General features: G+C 53.8%; 6 protein-coding genes across 6 annotated transcripts; 3 read left to right on the top strand and 3 right to left on the bottom strand.

Annotated features, from left to right (window-relative positions):
* Positions 1-414: 414 nt before the first annotated feature.
* PV07_09751 (uncharacterized protein) lies at positions 415-3,602 on the bottom strand. The gene is made up of 4 exons (XM_016397037.1): positions 3,173-3,602; positions 2,725-3,104; positions 2,270-2,674; positions 415-2,219 (listed from the first exon to the last, which is right to left on the bottom strand). The coding sequence occupies exons 1-4, from the start codon at positions 3,336-3,338 to the stop codon at positions 672-674; spliced, it is 2,499 nt and encodes an 832-aa protein (XP_016244228.1). The 5' UTR covers positions 3,339-3,602; the 3' UTR covers positions 415-671.
* A 710-nt stretch (positions 3,603-4,312) lies between these two features.
* On the top strand, positions 4,313-6,035 carry PV07_09752 (uncharacterized protein). Its single transcript, XM_016397038.1, has 4 exons — positions 4,313-4,478; positions 4,537-4,579; positions 4,632-5,403; positions 5,458-6,035. Exons 1-4 carry the CDS (start codon positions 4,356-4,358, stop codon positions 5,510-5,512), a joined length of 993 nt encoding a protein of 330 aa, XP_016244229.1. The 5' UTR covers positions 4,313-4,355; the 3' UTR covers positions 5,513-6,035.
* Positions 6,036-6,037: 2 nt separating this feature from the next.
* Positions 6,038-8,611, top strand: PV07_09753 (uncharacterized protein). The gene is made up of 6 exons (XM_016397039.1): positions 6,038-6,382; positions 6,437-6,450; positions 6,549-6,693; positions 6,753-6,767; positions 6,823-7,344; positions 7,392-8,611. The coding sequence occupies exons 1-6, from the start codon at positions 6,236-6,238 to the stop codon at positions 8,250-8,252; spliced, it is 1,704 nt and encodes a 567-aa protein (XP_016244230.1). The 5' UTR covers positions 6,038-6,235; the 3' UTR covers positions 8,253-8,611.
* Positions 8,612-8,689: 78 nt separating this feature from the next.
* PV07_09754 (uncharacterized protein) lies at positions 8,690-11,178 on the top strand. Its single transcript, XM_016397040.1, has one exon. The coding sequence runs from the start codon at positions 8,939-8,941 to the stop codon at positions 10,388-10,390; it is 1,452 nt and encodes a 483-aa protein (XP_016244231.1). The 5' UTR covers positions 8,690-8,938; the 3' UTR covers positions 10,391-11,178.
* Positions 11,179-11,400: 222 nt separating this feature from the next.
* PV07_09755 (uncharacterized protein) lies at positions 11,401-12,300 on the bottom strand (the record flags this gene model as incomplete). Its single annotated transcript, XM_016397041.1, has 1 exon — positions 11,401-12,300. The coding sequence occupies one exon, from the start codon at positions 12,298-12,300 to the stop codon at positions 11,401-11,403; it is 900 nt and encodes a 299-aa protein (XP_016244232.1).
* A 564-nt stretch (positions 12,301-12,864) lies between these two features.
* Positions 12,865-14,517, bottom strand: PV07_09756 (uncharacterized protein; the record flags this gene model as incomplete). The annotated part of the gene is made up of 3 exons (XM_016397042.1): positions 12,865-13,128; positions 13,184-14,329; positions 14,389-14,517. 3 exons carry the CDS (start codon positions 14,515-14,517, stop codon positions 12,865-12,867), a joined length of 1,539 nt encoding a protein of 512 aa, XP_016244233.1.
* Positions 14,518-16,162: the final 1,645 nt, after the last annotated feature.

The raw sequence follows: 16,162 nt of genomic DNA on the forward strand, positions 1-16,162 counted from the left end.
GTCAGCACGTGGATTTCGTCGATATCATGGCAAGGAAGAGAAATACTCATCCATCAGCGTTCATCACTTGACTGAGGGTGATGGACCTGAGCAGGGCGAGATGCGAGGGGTGAAAGTGGAATGAAGTGTGGATTGAAGGAAGCGAAGGACGCGTTCCTGGGGGTGGAAGGATGCAAGTTGCACGTAATGACTGTGGGGGGCCTTTGGCGTTACAAGCGGCTCCTACAGTAGCCAGGAACTACTCGGTACGCACCTACTACTCCGTACTTGGTGCGGGAAAGTAGTACGTACAGCAGGTGGTACCCGACAAGCGAGCTCGGTGCCTGTGGAGTGCCTATCAGTGCCTAGACCATCCCTGTGACTTGGGCATCTCCGCATCCTCTTAGGCGGCGTCATGCCGATATCAGACGCTCCCTCCAGCCCCGTATGGCACCAGCAATCATGTGGTTGATTGCGCCACCAACCACCCATTCTCGTATTTCCCTCCAGTCATGCCTGGGGCTGATGCCATGCATCCATTATGGACAACTTTTGGGTGTACAGTACGTGAAATCTGGGCAGGATTCGTCTTTCATGTCACCAACTATAGTCGCGAATCTCTGCATTAACGCCACGCTGGGCACGTTACATGAAGCCGTTCCTGAACATGCCCAAGACCTGCAAAACCTCTCTCAAAATGCACTGCTTCGCCAGCCCTGAGCCGTGGTTCCAATGGTCCCGATGCTCCCTTCCCGCCTCAGACCGTCCCCGTCCAGGTTCAACTTGCTGAGAACTTCTGCCGGGACAGTGGGGATATATTTCCTCGCTTGCTCCCTGTTTGTCCCGCCAATGCCGGCCCCATAACTGATGAGCATGTCTGTCGAGGTGGGAAGCGAGAACGGCAGCATCAGAGACTGATCCAATGTCAACGCATTTCGATTCATCGGTGGATCTGTGTCTGGCTCGACTGGCGAAGATATTGGAGGCACCGAGGTGTTCTTCTGAGGTGTGCTCGGCTCTTTGTTTACTGGCGCTGGCGTTCCATTCCGCTTTGCGGGTGTCGTGGTCCCCGACTCCGGTGCATCGACCATTGGTGTCAGCGGCCTCTTGATCAATGACTGCTCGCCTCTCTGCAATTGAGTCAAGAATTTCATGTGTGCTTTGGGTAGGCTTTTTTCGCCGACTTCGGCTCGATAATTCTTGACTGCGTGAATCAACTGTGTCGGAGTGAGGCGCTGGAGCTGGACTAACGTGCCAACTAGAGATTCATGGTCCTCGCCCAGCGAACTGAAACACTGCAGCCACTGCAGTAGCTGGATGATGGGTGCCAGATGCCGTCGCGCGGCATCGACTGTGGTCTCTCCGGTTGAAATTGTGGAGCCGTGCTCATAATGTTCCGGTTGTCGATTGTTTGTCCGTGCCCAATCTTCAATTGCAGACACATTCATGCGAATTTGCATCGCCTTGGTCCTCGAAAGGTATTTCTTGGTGGTCATGACCCGGTTGAACAACTCGGCACCAATCCAATACAGCAGCTGAGACAGGATCTGTGACGTGATGACCGAATGCACATCGTATAGGTCGAGCACAAATAGGGTCGAAGAGAGGAGGGAGGTAATGTTGCGCGGCGACGTTTGGGCTCGCCGCTTGGGTGAGGGAGGACGAAACCTCTTTTCTGGCGGCTCGTCCTTCGTTTTAGGCTTGGACTTGAAGACTTTCCATTCTCCTTGGAATGCAATGTCGTCCAGGCCGGGTATTGTTTCGTGGTCCAACATTGCAACATCCAAAACCTTGTTCATTCTCCTTTCCGCATCTCGGATAATGAGGATGAAGGTCTCGTTAATCAGCTCGGCAAGCTCGAGCTGATACTTGGATGTAGCCTGCACAAGGCCCGCATCCTTCTTCAGGTAATGCAGGAGCAGGGTCGCGTTGGATATCCAGAAAGCCAACATGGTCATGTCCCACTGGTAGCGTTCGATGACATCGTTAATGAGATCCATAGCTCTGGTAAGGACCTCGTCCAGAAGAGAGGCCGTCATGTGATAATGGGCATATCGCGCCATGAGAAAGATCAGGTTCGCTGGTATGGGCTTTTGCGAAGGCGATCGTTGCGGTGTCATATTAGTTATGATGAGGTCAAAGATGGCATCCAGCTTATCAGCTTGAAAGACAAACATCTGGTCGCCAATGCAACGGTCCCAGATGAACTCTTCCTCGTCGACCTCGAGATCAGTGGGTGACTACGAAAAGTCAGCAAAACACTTCAGGCGGCGTTCTCAGGTTGGCCTACTTCTGGTTGTTCATCGAATCCCAAGGTGGACAAATCGACCTCCAGGTTAGCCGCACTCTCTTGCATCAACATCCTTCGTTTCATTTCGTTCTCTGCCATCTCTTCCTCGAACCGATCCTGGGAGAAGCCCGAGTTGTAAAAGTCGTCTCCCAGGCTCGACGTCCCAAAATGATATCCATTTTCATGAAGATAATGAGAGAAGTCGGAGCCGGGCTGGACAAAGTCAAGCGCAGTGCCCCCAGACGAAGATCTGATATCGGGATCCGCTCCATGATCGAGCAGCATTTTTGCAATTTGCTTGTGTCGATTTGTCATTGCCCACATCAAGGCGCTCCACTGATTTCGGTCCTGCTTGTCTACCATAGCCCCAGCGTTCAGAAGCGCGGCCACAACCTCGTGATGTCCCTGTCGCACGTTAGTCTGATAAACAGCTCTGTTGTTGGGGCGCGACGCACAAAACAGCTAGCATATATTAGTGGTACTGTGCCCTCTTCATCCGGCTGGTTGACATCGACGTATTGTTTGGCCCGACCTCCGACCAGCTTCTGAATCCGGGCGACGTCCCCATTACTGGCTGCCATGTTAAGGCTCTTCTGGAGAATCTCCTTCTTCTCGCTGTCCGAGAGGCTGTCATCCGTAGCGATGGCATCTTCATCCTGCCCAGGACTCCCATCTTCCCTGTGATGTGCCTGAGCAGCCACCATTTCCATCAGGCGCGAGTCGCTGTCCTGGATGCGGGCAAAGGTTTCCTCATCGTCATAGGCTGGAGTGTCTAGATGGAGGTCGAATGTCAAGGTTCTGGCGGGAGTGGGTGCCGTGATATACTGGGATGAACCTATTCCAAACCGACAGGTTGTAAGTATTTGTCTCCGCGAAGCACGAGACCTGGGAGAGGCTGCTTGCCTTGCCAACCATCATATATCTCGGTTTCCTCGCCATAGCTGGGAAAGGAGCGGCGGTCATCTAGGGACGTCGGCAGATCGTCTGGGAGCTTGCGAGGTGTCTGCTGCGAAGGAGATTGCGGGAGGTAATGGGCATCGCTGGGAGTCCCTGGGTCACCACCGTCCATTGTGTTGGCTGCGCAGGGATACCAGCAGGGGTGATCTCATATCGGAAGGGGGGCTTTGCAGAAGGACAGGTCTCATCTGGCTTCTGATGTAGCAGTATGTTTATAGGCCGATGCCATATTCTATCGGACACTGAAACTACCTAGGTGCCAACCTGCAGCGCTGGGCTGTGCTGTGTTGTGTTGTGGTCCATGGTGGGAGGTTTAACCTGTTGCCCGCACTGGCTGTAGCCGAGTCGGAGATCTGTTCATCCTTGTTCCGTCCTTGGCACGACATGCCGCTTTTAAGGACGGCCACATACCATCTTTGCTCTCTCTTCAAGCCTGTCCCTCACAGTAAGCAGATGGTCGTGGACAAGTTGTGTGTGAACGGGGTAGATAGCACCAAAGACACCTATCTTGTTGCTCTGTTGCGTGATGGCTAGAAAGATACCTTGAGACAATCTTGCTATTGCCCTCTTATGCTACCATAAATGGGACTTGTCTCCTGGTATTGGTAAGGAATGCAACGAGGTGTTTGACAAGGCGAGGGATCCAAGAAGGAACTGTCCCTGGCTGAAAGCATTGTACGGGTAGCAACAGAGCCTTTTGGGGATTTGACCAGTATGAGACGTCGACTGTGAATGCAATCGAGGCAGCATTTCTGCTGTCCAATTTGCCAGACTCGCCTCAGCCTCGCCTCAGCCTTGTCGGCCAAGGCCTTCCGTTCTGGCTGTAATTCATCAGAAATGGAGGTCACCATGGATTTATCAACAACACACTCTCAATTTGCTACCGACATTCCCCTGTCGTAGTGTTCTATCCGGATCACGTATCGGATAAAGTCTCAGCGGATAGATAGCGGACCACAGGGACTCTTTATCAACGACGGTCCCCAATTACGCCTAGTCAAAACCAAAGTGGCCGCTTGCTTCCCCCTATTTTCGCCCCTTTACCAAGACTTTCTGCTCCATATTGTCGGTCACGAACATTTCCAGGAGAAACAAACCTACAATATACTTCCGGGTTCTGTACGTGGCCATGAGGTGCTCGCTGGGTGGCTCTGTTAGCCTCCCCGCTCTCGCTCTGGTTCTTTCGATCCTCGCAAGCTCATGCCTCGCGTCTTTGGGTGACCGACTTCCTGATTTTCGCGAATGTGTACAAGTACGTCCAGCCATTGAATATCGGCCCTCGAGCTCCTCGCAAATCCTAACGGCTCCAGGTCTGTATAGAGGAAAATTGTGATTCAGGGCGAGCAAGCATACGTGAGTGTTCTAGCTATCGGTGTCCAGATCTCTAGCTGAAATCCTACACCAGCTCTTCATCTGCGACTTCTGCTCTGGGATTGTCCATCCGAATGCGACTATACCTGCCAGCATGTCATCACCGATCGACGAAAGGCACGAGATCCGCCCATGATCGAGCCGGTGGTCCAGTATCATGGAAAGTGGCCATTCTACCGTTTCATGGGCATCCAGGAGCCGTTCTCTGTGTTGTTCTCGTTGATGAACTTCCTCGCCCATCGCAATGGCATGCAGAGAATTCGCGAGTCTATTCCCGCTCGCTACATTCTCCGACCATACTACTTGGCTTTTGGCTACTTTGGGCTTGCCAGTTGGATATTCAGCATGCTTTTCCACACCCGAGACTTCAACATCACTGAGAAGTTGGACTATTTCGCCGCTGGCGCCAGCGTCCTCTATGGACTCTATTACTCCCCAGTCCGGGTGTTCCGTCTGGATCAGAACGACCCAACAAAGCAAAGCATCCTGCGGGCATGGACAGTGCTTTGCATCCTCCTCTATGTCGCGCACGTTACCTATTTGACGGCTTGGAGCTGGGACTATACCTATAACATGGCAGCCAATGTCGTCGTGGGAGTCATCCAAAATCTCCTCTGGAGCTGGTTTAGCATCACGCGATACCGCAAGCTGCAGAAAACGTGGGCAGCATGGCCTGGGTTGATCGTGGCTTGGATCATCATGGCCATGAGCTTGGAGCTGTTTGACTTTCCGCCGATGGCTGGAATGATAGACGCACACAGTCTTTGGCATCTTGGGACCGTGATACCTACTATCTGGTGGTATAGGTAGGATGAGCAGGCATACGTCCCTTGATTACTCGTGCTGACTTGGCTATGCAGCTTTCTGATCAAAGATGCCCAAGAAGACCTCGCCAGCCAACGGCTCAAAGCATGAGCCTGCACCTATGCTTCAGGTTGTCTAGCAGTTGTCGCCAATGCCAAAAGCCTCCCACCGCTGGTTAGCGTAGCGACCAACAGCTAGGAGCCGGAATTCAAGATTCAAGACTCGAGAAGCCGAACCCGAAGGTCCCATTACTAGAGTACTTCGTTACCCCCCGAGGCCCCTAACCCCACCAGTCGGGGCCTTTTAACGCGAGCGGGAGGGGTTGGAGGGGTCACGGGAATGGGCTCCCTTCTGGCTTTTAGGGCTTCTGTGACGTGACCGGGTACAACGGTCCATGATTGTTAAGGATTCCCCCACGTCCTTTGGGCGCTGCCGGCGCCTCTGCCGCCTGGTGCGCCTGGATCAACCACACCTATTGGTCCCAAGCACACCGAGGGGGTCACTAGTCAGGCACGCGGGGAGTAACTTCTCATCTCGTGGCCCCTGTGGCTCGGCGCGGATGGTGGGCTACCAGGCTCTTAGCATGCCTCAGCCTACCAGCCTAGTTAGCGAATGCACAAACCGTCTTTTGGAGAAGTCTTTCTTACTTGCATTCGTCCCCGTTTCCATCTTCTCCGTCGTCGTAGATCACCATTTCTTCTTGTCTTTGTCTTCCTGCTTCTCTTCTCTCGCATTCCAGTTCTGAGCGGACAACATCTCGTCACATCCCAAAATTCCCAGCAGATTCTGAGTGGGTGCAACGTGTGTGTGCACAACTTGCTCCGCCTTACAACCATGTCCTACTCAGACCCTCGAGACTCGGTCTTGAACAAGCCAAAGCCGGTCATCCATCTGCCCAAAGACCTTCTGGATCGTATCACCAAAGGCGCTGAGCCATATCCCATCCAACCGGGGAGAAAGTATGAATATGGCACTGCAGGAGTACGTTTTCCTCTGCTTGTTTCGTGCCTGATTCTAACATGATTGTCTCTTCAGTTCCGCATGAAAGCGTATGTCCCTCTTCAGCCGCACGAAGCTGACACCTACCTGCTACCTGCCACCTGACCTTGCCTGTCATTTTGCACAACTGACAAAGAGTGGAATTTAGAAATGTCGGTTTGGACCATGTCATCTACACCGTTGGGCTTATCGCGGCTCTCCGTTCCAAGAAGCGCAATGCGACTATTGGTATCATGATCACCGCCAGCCACAACCCGGCGGAAGACAACGGAGTCAAGTTGGTTGACCCTATGGTATGTCATCATCCTCATATCAAATGTCGACACGATGGCGCTAACAGGAGGACTCTCAGGGTGACATGCTTGAGGTATAGGATTGCGTCGTTCACATCGCCTTCAACACGTGACTGACAATTGAAACAGCAATCATGGGAAGCATATGCGACTGTCCTGGCCAATACTCCCAGTGAGAAGCTTGGAGTGGAGTATGAGAAATTGCTCAACGAGACCTTGATCAGCAACATCAGCCAGCTCCATGAACGACCAGCGAAAGTGGTCTTTGCCCGCGACACTCGCGCTTCGGGACCGTACCTGGTCACCGCTCTCAAAGCCGCCTTGGACGCGGTTAATGTTGAGTATGTTGACCATGGCCTCATGACCACCCCGCAGCTGCATTACATTGTCCGCTGCATCAACACCATGAATTCTCCATACGCTTTTGGCGTGCCGACCGAGCAAGGCTACTATGAAAAGATGGCCAAGGCATTCAAGACCATCATGCACGGCCGTACCATCCAAGGACCTATCACTGTCGACTGTGCCAATGGCGTTGGAGGACCCAAGTTGAGAGAACTGATCAAATACTTGCCATCCGCGAAGGAAGGCGGCATCGACATCAAGGTGGTCAATGACGATGTGGTCAAACCGGAGGCCCTCAACTTCGATGTGAGTTGATGAGATGAGGTCTTTTGATCGGCGGCTGACTTTCTCAGTGCGGTGCAGATTTCGTCAAGACTAAACAGCGCGCTCCCCCAAGTTCCAACGCGCAACCAGGAGATCGTTGCTGCTCCCTTGACGGCGATGCTGATCGAGTGGTCTATTACTACACCGATGAGCAGAACACATTCCATCTTCTGGACGGCGATCGCATTGCTACTCTCGGCGCCGTTTTCCTTGCGGACATGACTCGTGTCGCCGGGATTGACCAGAAATTGAAGATTGGAATCGTCCAAACTGCCTACGCTAATGGAGCTGCCACCGAGTACGTGGAGAAAGTCCTAAAGCTGCCAGTCACAATCACTCCCACTGGCGTCAAACATCTCCACCATGCTGCTGCCCGATACGACATTGGTGTGTATTTCGAGGCGAATGGGCATGGCACGGTGCTGTTTTCGGAGAACGCGATCAAGCTCATCAGAGAATCTGAACCCAAATCCCCTGGCCAGAAACATGCTCTGGACTCCCTTCGTGCTTGCATCGACCTGATCAACCAAGCCGTCGGTGATGCCATCTCTGATATGTTGTTCGCTGAAGTCGTGCTTGCTCACAAATCCTGGACGCTCGAGAACTGGCGCAACACTTACATCGACCTCCCGAACCGCCTGGTGCGCGTCGTGGTCAATGATCGCTCCATTTTCAAAGCAGTCGACGCAGAGAGGAGACTCGAGTCACCCAAGGGCGCCCAGGAGGAGATTGACAAGTACTGCCAGATGTATGTCAAGGGTCGCGCCTTTGCTCGGGCTTCTGGGACGGAGGATGCGGTCCGCGTGTATGCCGAAGCCCACTCCAAGACCGAGGCGGAGAAGCTTGCCAGTCAAGTGGCCGAGGTGGTGAGGAAGTACGGTACGATGTAGGGAGAATAAACAGCGAAACGGAACGTGTCATGACAAAGATGATTTGCTCGGTTGGTTCACGAACATTCTCGCATGCATGAGTGTTGGACACGCCGAGATGACATGGAATGGCATAGCGAATGGCGCAATCTGAGCAGGATGGATGGATTCCCCAGGCGGAAATTTCACGAAGCATGAGATAGGCTGACGCGCGGATACCCCCAATACCAAAAAGTGCTGCTGTTTTCCTTTGCTGAGTAGTTGTTGCTGGACGCTCTCCACTGCTACGGACAAAGCCCAAGTCGCTGGCTGTTGTGGGATCTCATTCCTCGCATTCTCGCTCTATCAAACCCATCCGTTTTGGGTCAATATGGAAATCTCTCCAAACGGCATCCCACTTCGAGGATGACTAACAGGTCAACCCGCTTCACTCTCATTCTATGCCTCTCGGCAAAATAGCGGCCCTCTCAGAACACAGTCTTCTCAAGATATCATATGATGTTTCTGACTCCTTGTCATGAGCCCCGGGTCCTTCGGCAGTGTGGTCTAGATAGACTCTTCCTCATCCCCCCTCTCTGTCCAGCCTCCCACGAGCTCTGCAACACCCCTCGAGCCTTGACGCGCTGACCACGAGTTTGACGAGCGGCGTTTCCCGCAAACGATACACCCAAGACTAGGGCAGGAGACGAAGAGTCAAGGTAGAGAAGATGAGGATCGAGAATGTAATCCTTCCAGGAAGAGATCCGAGTTCTCGCTGGGATGTGGACTTTGAAATGAATACCATCAGAAGAATCCAACCAGCACCACCTGCAACAGGAGATTCATCTTCAGATCCCTCGCCGTTGCTTCTCCCACCCCTCTGCCATCCACATATTCATCTGGACAAGGCCTATCTATTGACATGCAACACTCAGCACCATCCGTCACAGCCTCCATCATCAGAGGAGGGGTCACAACATCCAAACTATGCCGATCTCACCCCTCAGGACGGTTCTTTCAGCGAGGCCCTCACATTCACCTCCTTGGCTAAACAACGCTACACGTCCGAAGATCTCTACCTGCGCGGGGCCCAGCTTCTGGCCACGTCTCTCGCGCAAGGTGTGACCTCGTGCCGTGCCTTTGTCGAACTTGACCATGTTACCAGCCAGGCATGCATTGAAGCAGGGCTGCGACTCAAGGACTGCTTCCAAGGGAAAATGAAGTTGCAACTTTGTGCCTTTGCCCAGGATCCGATCTTTAGCACCGACAACGCTGGGAAGAATCGCCAGCTCCTGCTTCGTGCGCTGGAGGGTTGTGCAGGCCATGTCGAAGTCCTTGGTACGACTCCCTATGTGGAAAAGTCAACCGAGGCGAGCCTACAGAACATTGAGTGGGCGATTGAGACAGCCATCAGCCGTCGCCTACATTTGGATTTCCACCTCGACTATAATCTCGACGAGACGCAAAAGCCCATGGTCTGGGAAGTTCTTCGGCTCTTGAAAGAATTGAATTGGAACACCCGGGCACAAGCTGGAAAAACAATCGTTCTAGGCCACTGCACGCGTCTGACGCTCTTCAACGGCGCCGAGATGGGAGAGTTGGCGAGGGAGATCCAAGACTCCAAGCTTCCAATCCATTTCGTGGGCCTTCCGACAAGCGACCTGTTTATGATGGGCCGCCCCGTGACGCGTTCTCAACAGTCGAAGTCTGCGGACCGCCCTCGCGGGACACTTCAGGTCCTCGACATGATCAAAGAGTTTGGCATCAACAGCTGTCTCTCTGTGAACAACGTGGGCAACGCGTTCACTCCTTGGGGAACAGGAGATCCTCTAGCTCTCGCCTCTCTTGGTGTTGGCATTTACCAGGCCGGTACCGAGGAAGATGCAAACCTCTTATTCGAGTGCGTGAGTTCGAGGGCCAGAAAAGCAATAGGCCTTGACACTGCGAGCGCACTCGACAACGCTCTGGATGATCCTGGCCAGGACCGGACGGATGATTTTGACACGACTGAGCTCAAAGATGGCCGCAGAGGCGAACTTCTGCTGATCAAGAACAAAGAGTATGTCTCCTGTCCGGGCCACCTGGGAGTCAAGATTCCCGCGCGCCAGCAAATCAGTGTGAGAGATGTTGTGTGGGATCCGCCGCAAGTCAATCTTCGTCAGGTTCTGAGATGCCGATAACGCGACCCGACATGGTGATGAGGACAAGAAGTGGTAGGACCGGGAGCTTTTCTCGAAGGACATTCTCCAATGACCCTCAACTTCCTCGACTCTCCTGGCCGTCGCATACTACCACCACAACATTGAATTTGGAGATCGAGATGAAGCCCCGTCTTCGTACCTAATTCCGCCACCACATCGATCCAGGACGCCGGGCAGCTGTGCAATGACCAGCCACCGAATTATTCGCCCTCTTTCACCATCCTTTGACGAGAACCCGCCAATTCCTTGCTCTCCGGGTTGATAAGGGACGTTACAGGCACGGTTCAGCCGGTGTAGGATTCGCCGGTGGGCTTGTTGATGAAATTCATGAGTGGAAAGGGATGCCACCACTCTCGTCATGCACTTTTATTGCTCCCAGCGAGGTTCGATCAGCCTTGGGAACAGCCACGATCAAATCTGGCGTACGGGACAACACAGACAGCGTACGTCGTTGTTGGGACCGAAGAAGACTAGTCTTCGAGATGGCCTGGAGAGGCTTGTGAAGAAATCAGCCGGCGAGCCGTAGCATTCTGGAGTGCAGGTTGTCCTAAAGTGTCTGAAACAGACGGCCAGCTGCAACAATAGTAGAAGAGACAATCTACACAGGCCGACCTATATAGACCGACGATGAAATGGAGCTTGAGTTGGCCAACAAGTGCTCGTAGTCACAGGCTTGTCCCTCTGCTTTTCGCTTGACTACACGACACTCGATGCTTCCCTCCTACATTGCTTCAAGTTGACTTGCTATCGGGAGCCGGACGGAGGTTGGCTCATTGACCTCAAACATGGAAAGAATAGAAAGGGAACCGAGTGGCATCTTTTCACAACACCACGTATTCGGTAATACCATTTTTCATTGTTTTCAGCGATCGAGGGAGGTCGTTTCTTTTCTTTTCCTCTGTACTACTTTTTTTTTTTGGCTGGCCTCACTTCCTCAGGGCGTTCCCCATCTTCTCCCCTCAGCCTTGGTTTAGGTACATTTCTTCACTCTACCCCCTCCGCCTGTCGGCCTCCTTCTTGATCCACTCGGCGGCCTCATCCTTGACCTTATCGTCCCAGCGGCTCAGGGCGCTGCGGCCCTCGGTGATGTCGCCGACGGCCCAGGTCATGCGGGCGTTGTCGAGGGCCTCGTCGACGTCGGTGTCCGGGCAGATGATGTAGAACTGGCCCTGCTGGATCTTGCGGACGCCGTACTCGGCCACCTGGGAGGGCAGCCAGGCGCCGCGGGGCTTGGTCTTGAGGGCCTCGTCGTCCGGCACGGGGCCCACGTTGCCGCTGAGCCCCGTGAACGTCCAGCCCGGCACGAGCAGGTGGGCCGAGACGTGCGGCGCGTAGATGGACGACGACGGCGTGCGCAGGTCGTGCGCCAGCTGCTCCGTCACCGTCTTGACCGCGCTCTTGGACGCGTTGTACGCCGGGTTGCCGGGCGGGTTGGTGATGCCTTGCTTGGACCCCGTCAGCACGACGGCGCTGGGGCCCGTGGTCCCCAGCACCATGGGCAGGAACGTCGTCAGCCCGTGCACCATGCCGAAGAAGTTGACCCCGAGCGTCTTGTGGAAGTATTCGGCGTCCCCCCACGGCTTGGCCGTCCGGATCGACATGCCCGCGTTCAGCATCAGCAGGTCGATCGTCTGGAACTTGCCCGCCAGGTCCGCCCGCACCGCGTCCCACGCCGACAGGTCCGACACGTCGAGCTCGTACGTGAGCGTCAGCAGCTTGTTGTCGATCGATTGGAGCGCCGACGACGCCGCCTGGAGCGACGAGGCGTTGATGTCCAGCAGCGCCACGTGCATGCCGCTGCGCCGACAGTGCTGCGCGAATGCGAAGCCCACCCCAGATGCGCCGCCGCTGATCAAGGCCAGCGCGCCCGAGCGGAAGATGGATGCCATGTCTCCTTTCTTTTCCTGGTCAATGGCCTACTGAGGCTTGCTTCTGATGGACAGCCGAGATGGAAAGAGTGGCTATGGCGAAGAGGAGGGGCACATTGGAGAAGAAGGTCGAAGGCGGAGATGCTCCGGACGCGGCAGGCCAGTTCAACTGCGCATCCAATGACGTCGAAGCTGCGGAATTGAACGACGGCGGGACATAAACACGGTGATAAGCAGTCGAGAGACGGAGACAGGGACAGGCAGATGGTGGGCATATGTGCGATTTCTTGGTTATTCGTGTACAGATCAGTGCTCTGGATCTCTCTGTAAAGGCCCCTTTTGGCGGAGACTCCACGCTTGGGCATCTCTTCTGCAATTACCGCAACGCTAATTCATTGGTGAAGGCTCGCAATGCTTTCTTTCCCCCTTTTTATCCCCGGGAGCCTGCTAACATTCTTTTGTTGGACTCACAACCCCCGCCTCCCAATGCATCGATAGTTCCCCAGCCTTGCAAGGCTGGGGAAATGCAAAAACAACACACGCACGGGTGGCTCGGGTGGAATGCCCATCCGCACGATAGGACCATCACTGTGACGCTTCAACTGCCTCATTCTTTTTGTCCTCGATCTTGGCCTCCTGGAGCTCCTTGGTTGCGTCAGCAACAGCGTCTTTCTCTTGAGCTTCTTCGCCCTCAGCAGAAACAGATCCATTCACGCCTGCATCCTTTGCCGCTACTTTCTTTGCATGGTTGTGACGACCGCTTCGGGCATTGGTCGAGGGAGTCGTGTTCGACGCTTCGAGAGCTTCTTGTTCGAGCTTCTCAATATCCTTCTTGGCCTTTTCGATATTCTTGGGGCAGAGAGTCAGCTCGATTTTCCAACAGTTACAATAGTACGGATCTCACCTTTTGGGTTTGCGCGTCCTGGTCCTTCTTCCACGCGGCCAGTTTCTCTTTGAGCTTCTCAACCACACCAGGAACATCGGCCTGGGTGCTTGGCGGGTCGACTCCAACTTTGGCCAGCTCCTCAATGATTCCAATGTTCATGTTGAGTTTGCCAGAGTCTGCGGGAGTGGGGGCAGCACCTTTCTTGCCTTTGCCTTTCTTCTTGCCACCACTGCCCACGAAGAAGTCTTCGTCTTCTTTCTTCATCACTTTCATGCCTTTGAAGCCAGACTCGTCAACAGTTCGTTGAGCAGTTGCAGCAAATTGGCCGGGGCCTTTGTCGCCTTCATCGGTGTGGTAGGTCGGGTCAAAGTGGCGGATGAGTCCTTCAGCAGTGCGGATTTGGTCCAGGAAAGCGGGTTCAGAAGCCTCCTCGAGCTTCTGCTCAGCAATGCGGCGGCGCTTTTCCTTCTCGTACGCATCACGCTCTGCCTTTTGTCGTTCTCGCCGTTGCTGGTAGACCATGTCTTCATATTCCTTGTAAGCCTTTCTCTGTGCATAATAGTCGTCCTTGACCTTTCTGATGGCTGCATAGGTTGCCTGCTGTTCTTCGTACAGGCGGTCGCGCTCGGCCTTCAGGGTGTCGTAGTTTTTGTTGGTGTCTTCGCGTGCAGCCTTGATTTCGTCGAGCTCTTTCTGATTGTCTTCAAATTTCTGAGACAGGGCTCGGGACTCGGGATTGTCAAACGACTTCTTGAGTTCGGCATTTTCCGCCTTTTTCTCGTCGATCTTCTTTTGCAGGTCATCCAGACCAACAAAGCCCTTCTTTTGGCGGCGGAGTGCAGAGATCTCGGCCAGCGCCTTCTTCTCGTCAACCAACTTCATGTGGCCTGAGTCGACTTGCTTGGTGATGCTGTCGATCCTAGCATCGATCTCCTCGGGGCTCTTGAATCCGGCACGGGTACGAGCTTCCTTTTGCTCGGCGAACAACTTCTTGATCAAGGCATCGTTCTGGTTGAACTTTTCCTGTTGCCCAGCCTTGGCCGCTTTGTGTTCCTGCTGCTTCTGACGAATGGACTTTTGGTCGTCGACCAGTTCTTTGAAGCGATCGTTGGCGGGAGTAGATTTTCCAGGACGGGCGCTGTCGAGCTTGGCTCGGATAGCATTCTGCGAAGAATCAGCTAAAGAGTCCCGTGTATGGTATCAGACTGAGCAGAGAGACGTACAAAGCGGGCCTGGGCAGCCTCGTGAACTTTTTCGGCTTTCGCAACGTCCTCCTTGAACTTGGCTTCGTCAGGCTTTTCAGGTCGCTTGTGGGCGCCATCGGTGGCAGGAGGAGTGTCGACGTCGGCCATTGTGGATGACAGTGGTCGCAGATACCAAAATATGAGTTACCGAAGGACAGGTCGTGGTAGAGATAGTCGGGGCGTAATATATATTCTTCTAATCCATACTAGGGCGTGCCGGTGAAGAGAAGGACTCAGTGAGGGGCACGTGGGAAGAGCCAAAGTCTCCTGGAGTGACAGCAGAGTAACACACGGTGAGAGTGGTATGGCTAGCCGTTGAGACAGGGCGATGAGGTCGTGGTAATGAGGATGAGAATGAAGTGAAGGTTCGTCTCCAGTCGCAGGTGCGGTTCGTTTCGAGTCGAGTCGAGTCGGTGTGGAGTAAAATTATTTTGGGAATTTCGCCTGGTGGTGACGGTGCCGTGGCATCTTGTGAATGGCGTTTCAGAGACTGTGATCGGCCGGAGAGAGGACCGCCATCGATCCACGCAGTTCACCGTATCTGGTACGGTGGACCAGGAAGCTCCCTGCATCCTGAGATCTGTAGTCGACCGGAAAACTTCGGTGCATCATAGACGCAGAAGGATCAACTTCCACCCACTTCATAGTCACCAGTAGTTATTCGTCCTTCCACTGTCTCAACGGAAATCTCCAAGTTATGAGGCCGACCTCCTCCAGAGATGTGGCCAAGAGTTTGCCCACAGTCGTGCTATTCTGACGAACGGGAACCGGGACGCAGGTGCCCGCAAGTTTGCTGTCCGATTGTTCTCTTCTGCCCTCTGCTAGCTGAACGTGTCGGGAGCGTGCACCAGACAGGGTATACGCAGCCTGTGTAATGATCGCCTCCAACAACAAGGCAAATCAGGCACAAAGGACCGTTGAGGTCGTGATCGCTTGGGACCGCACGGCAGACGATCTATGCCACGCTGAAGAGCAACACCGCGTCTAACCAAGTCCCTTTAAGAATCCGAGTCGACCTCGACGAGGGTCAGAAAGTCGTCTGCTGCAGCGTTAGCTGCATTCCATCTGCTGTTGGCACCAACTCACCGGTGTCTTGATGTCTTCGTCTCAAGCATGGTGTCTTGGAATCTTTGGTGCAGAGACTTGAGGGCCGACCGCGCCATGTCGACCGAAGATTTGGACGTCTTGGAGCGAGTGTGCCGAGCTGTCCTGGAAAAATGTTGGAGCTTTGCAACGCTCTGCAGGCCGGAGGTGTTGAGCTACGAATTCGTCTCAGAATCCGATCCTTGGTGCTCCGCGGAAGTTGCACTAGATCTGGTGGAAAAAGATAAGTGAACAGGGTTAGCTCGACGTCTAGAATATGGCGGAGCGAGTCTCGGCAAAAGAAGACGACGGATGTGGTCGACGGTAAGGTTCCATTTCCTGTCTCGACAATTACGGTAAAATTTACGATAAATTTCGCATCCACAGGTGGAATTGGATATCTAATGGGCCCTTGGTCTGAGTTGCGCTCGACTACCACTGTCACAAGGTAGCTTTGCCTGTGTTGTCTTCCGTGATTACTTCCACTGCACCCTTCTCACTGCAACTACTCTTTATTTCTTCCCCTTGGTTGTTCACACATTATCGTGTTCTCAACACTCTCCCAGGATTGTCTTCTGGACGTCATCATCATCATTCTCTTCTGTCACGCCCTTACAACCTTTCTAAGTCGGAGCTTCGAGTCGACATCGTTCCACCACATTTTCAGACC

The sequence above is a fragment of the Cladophialophora immunda genome (assembly GCF_000835495.1).
Source record: "Cladophialophora immunda strain CBS 83496 unplaced genomic scaffold supercont1.6, whole genome shotgun sequence".
Classification (NCBI taxonomy): Eukaryota; Fungi; Ascomycota; class Eurotiomycetes; order Chaetothyriales; family Herpotrichiellaceae; genus Cladophialophora; species Cladophialophora immunda.

Coding starts and splice junctions, on each gene's coding strand:
- PV07_09751 (XM_016397037.1), bottom strand. CDS start 3,338: ATGGACGGTGGTGACCCAGGGACTCCCAGCGATGCCCATTACCTCCCG. Junction 2,675..2,724: donor TAATATATGCTAGCTGTTTT/GTGCGTCGCGCC, acceptor AACGTGCGACAG/GGACATCACGAGGTTGTGGC. Junction 2,220..2,269: donor GATTCGATGAACAACCAGAA/GTAGGCCAACCT, acceptor GACTTTTCGTAG/TCACCCACTGATCTCGAGGT.
- PV07_09752 (XM_016397038.1), top strand. CDS start 4,356: ATGAGGTGCTCGCTGGGTGGCTCTGTTAGCCTCCCCGCTCTCGCTCTG. Junction 4,580..4,631: donor TTCAGGGCGAGCAAGCATAC/GTGAGTGTTCTA, acceptor ATCCTACACCAG/CTCTTCATCTGCGACTTCTG. Junction 5,404..5,457: donor CCTACTATCTGGTGGTATAG/GTAGGATGAGCA, acceptor TTGGCTATGCAG/CTTTCTGATCAAAGATGCCC.
- PV07_09753 (XM_016397039.1), top strand. CDS start 6,236: ATGTCCTACTCAGACCCTCGAGACTCGGTCTTGAACAAGCCAAAGCCG. Junction 7,345..7,391: donor CGGAGGCCCTCAACTTCGAT/GTGAGTTGATGA, acceptor TGACTTTCTCAG/TGCGGTGCAGATTTCGTCAA.
- PV07_09754 (XM_016397040.1), top strand. CDS start 8,939: ATGAGGATCGAGAATGTAATCCTTCCAGGAAGAGATCCGAGTTCTCGC.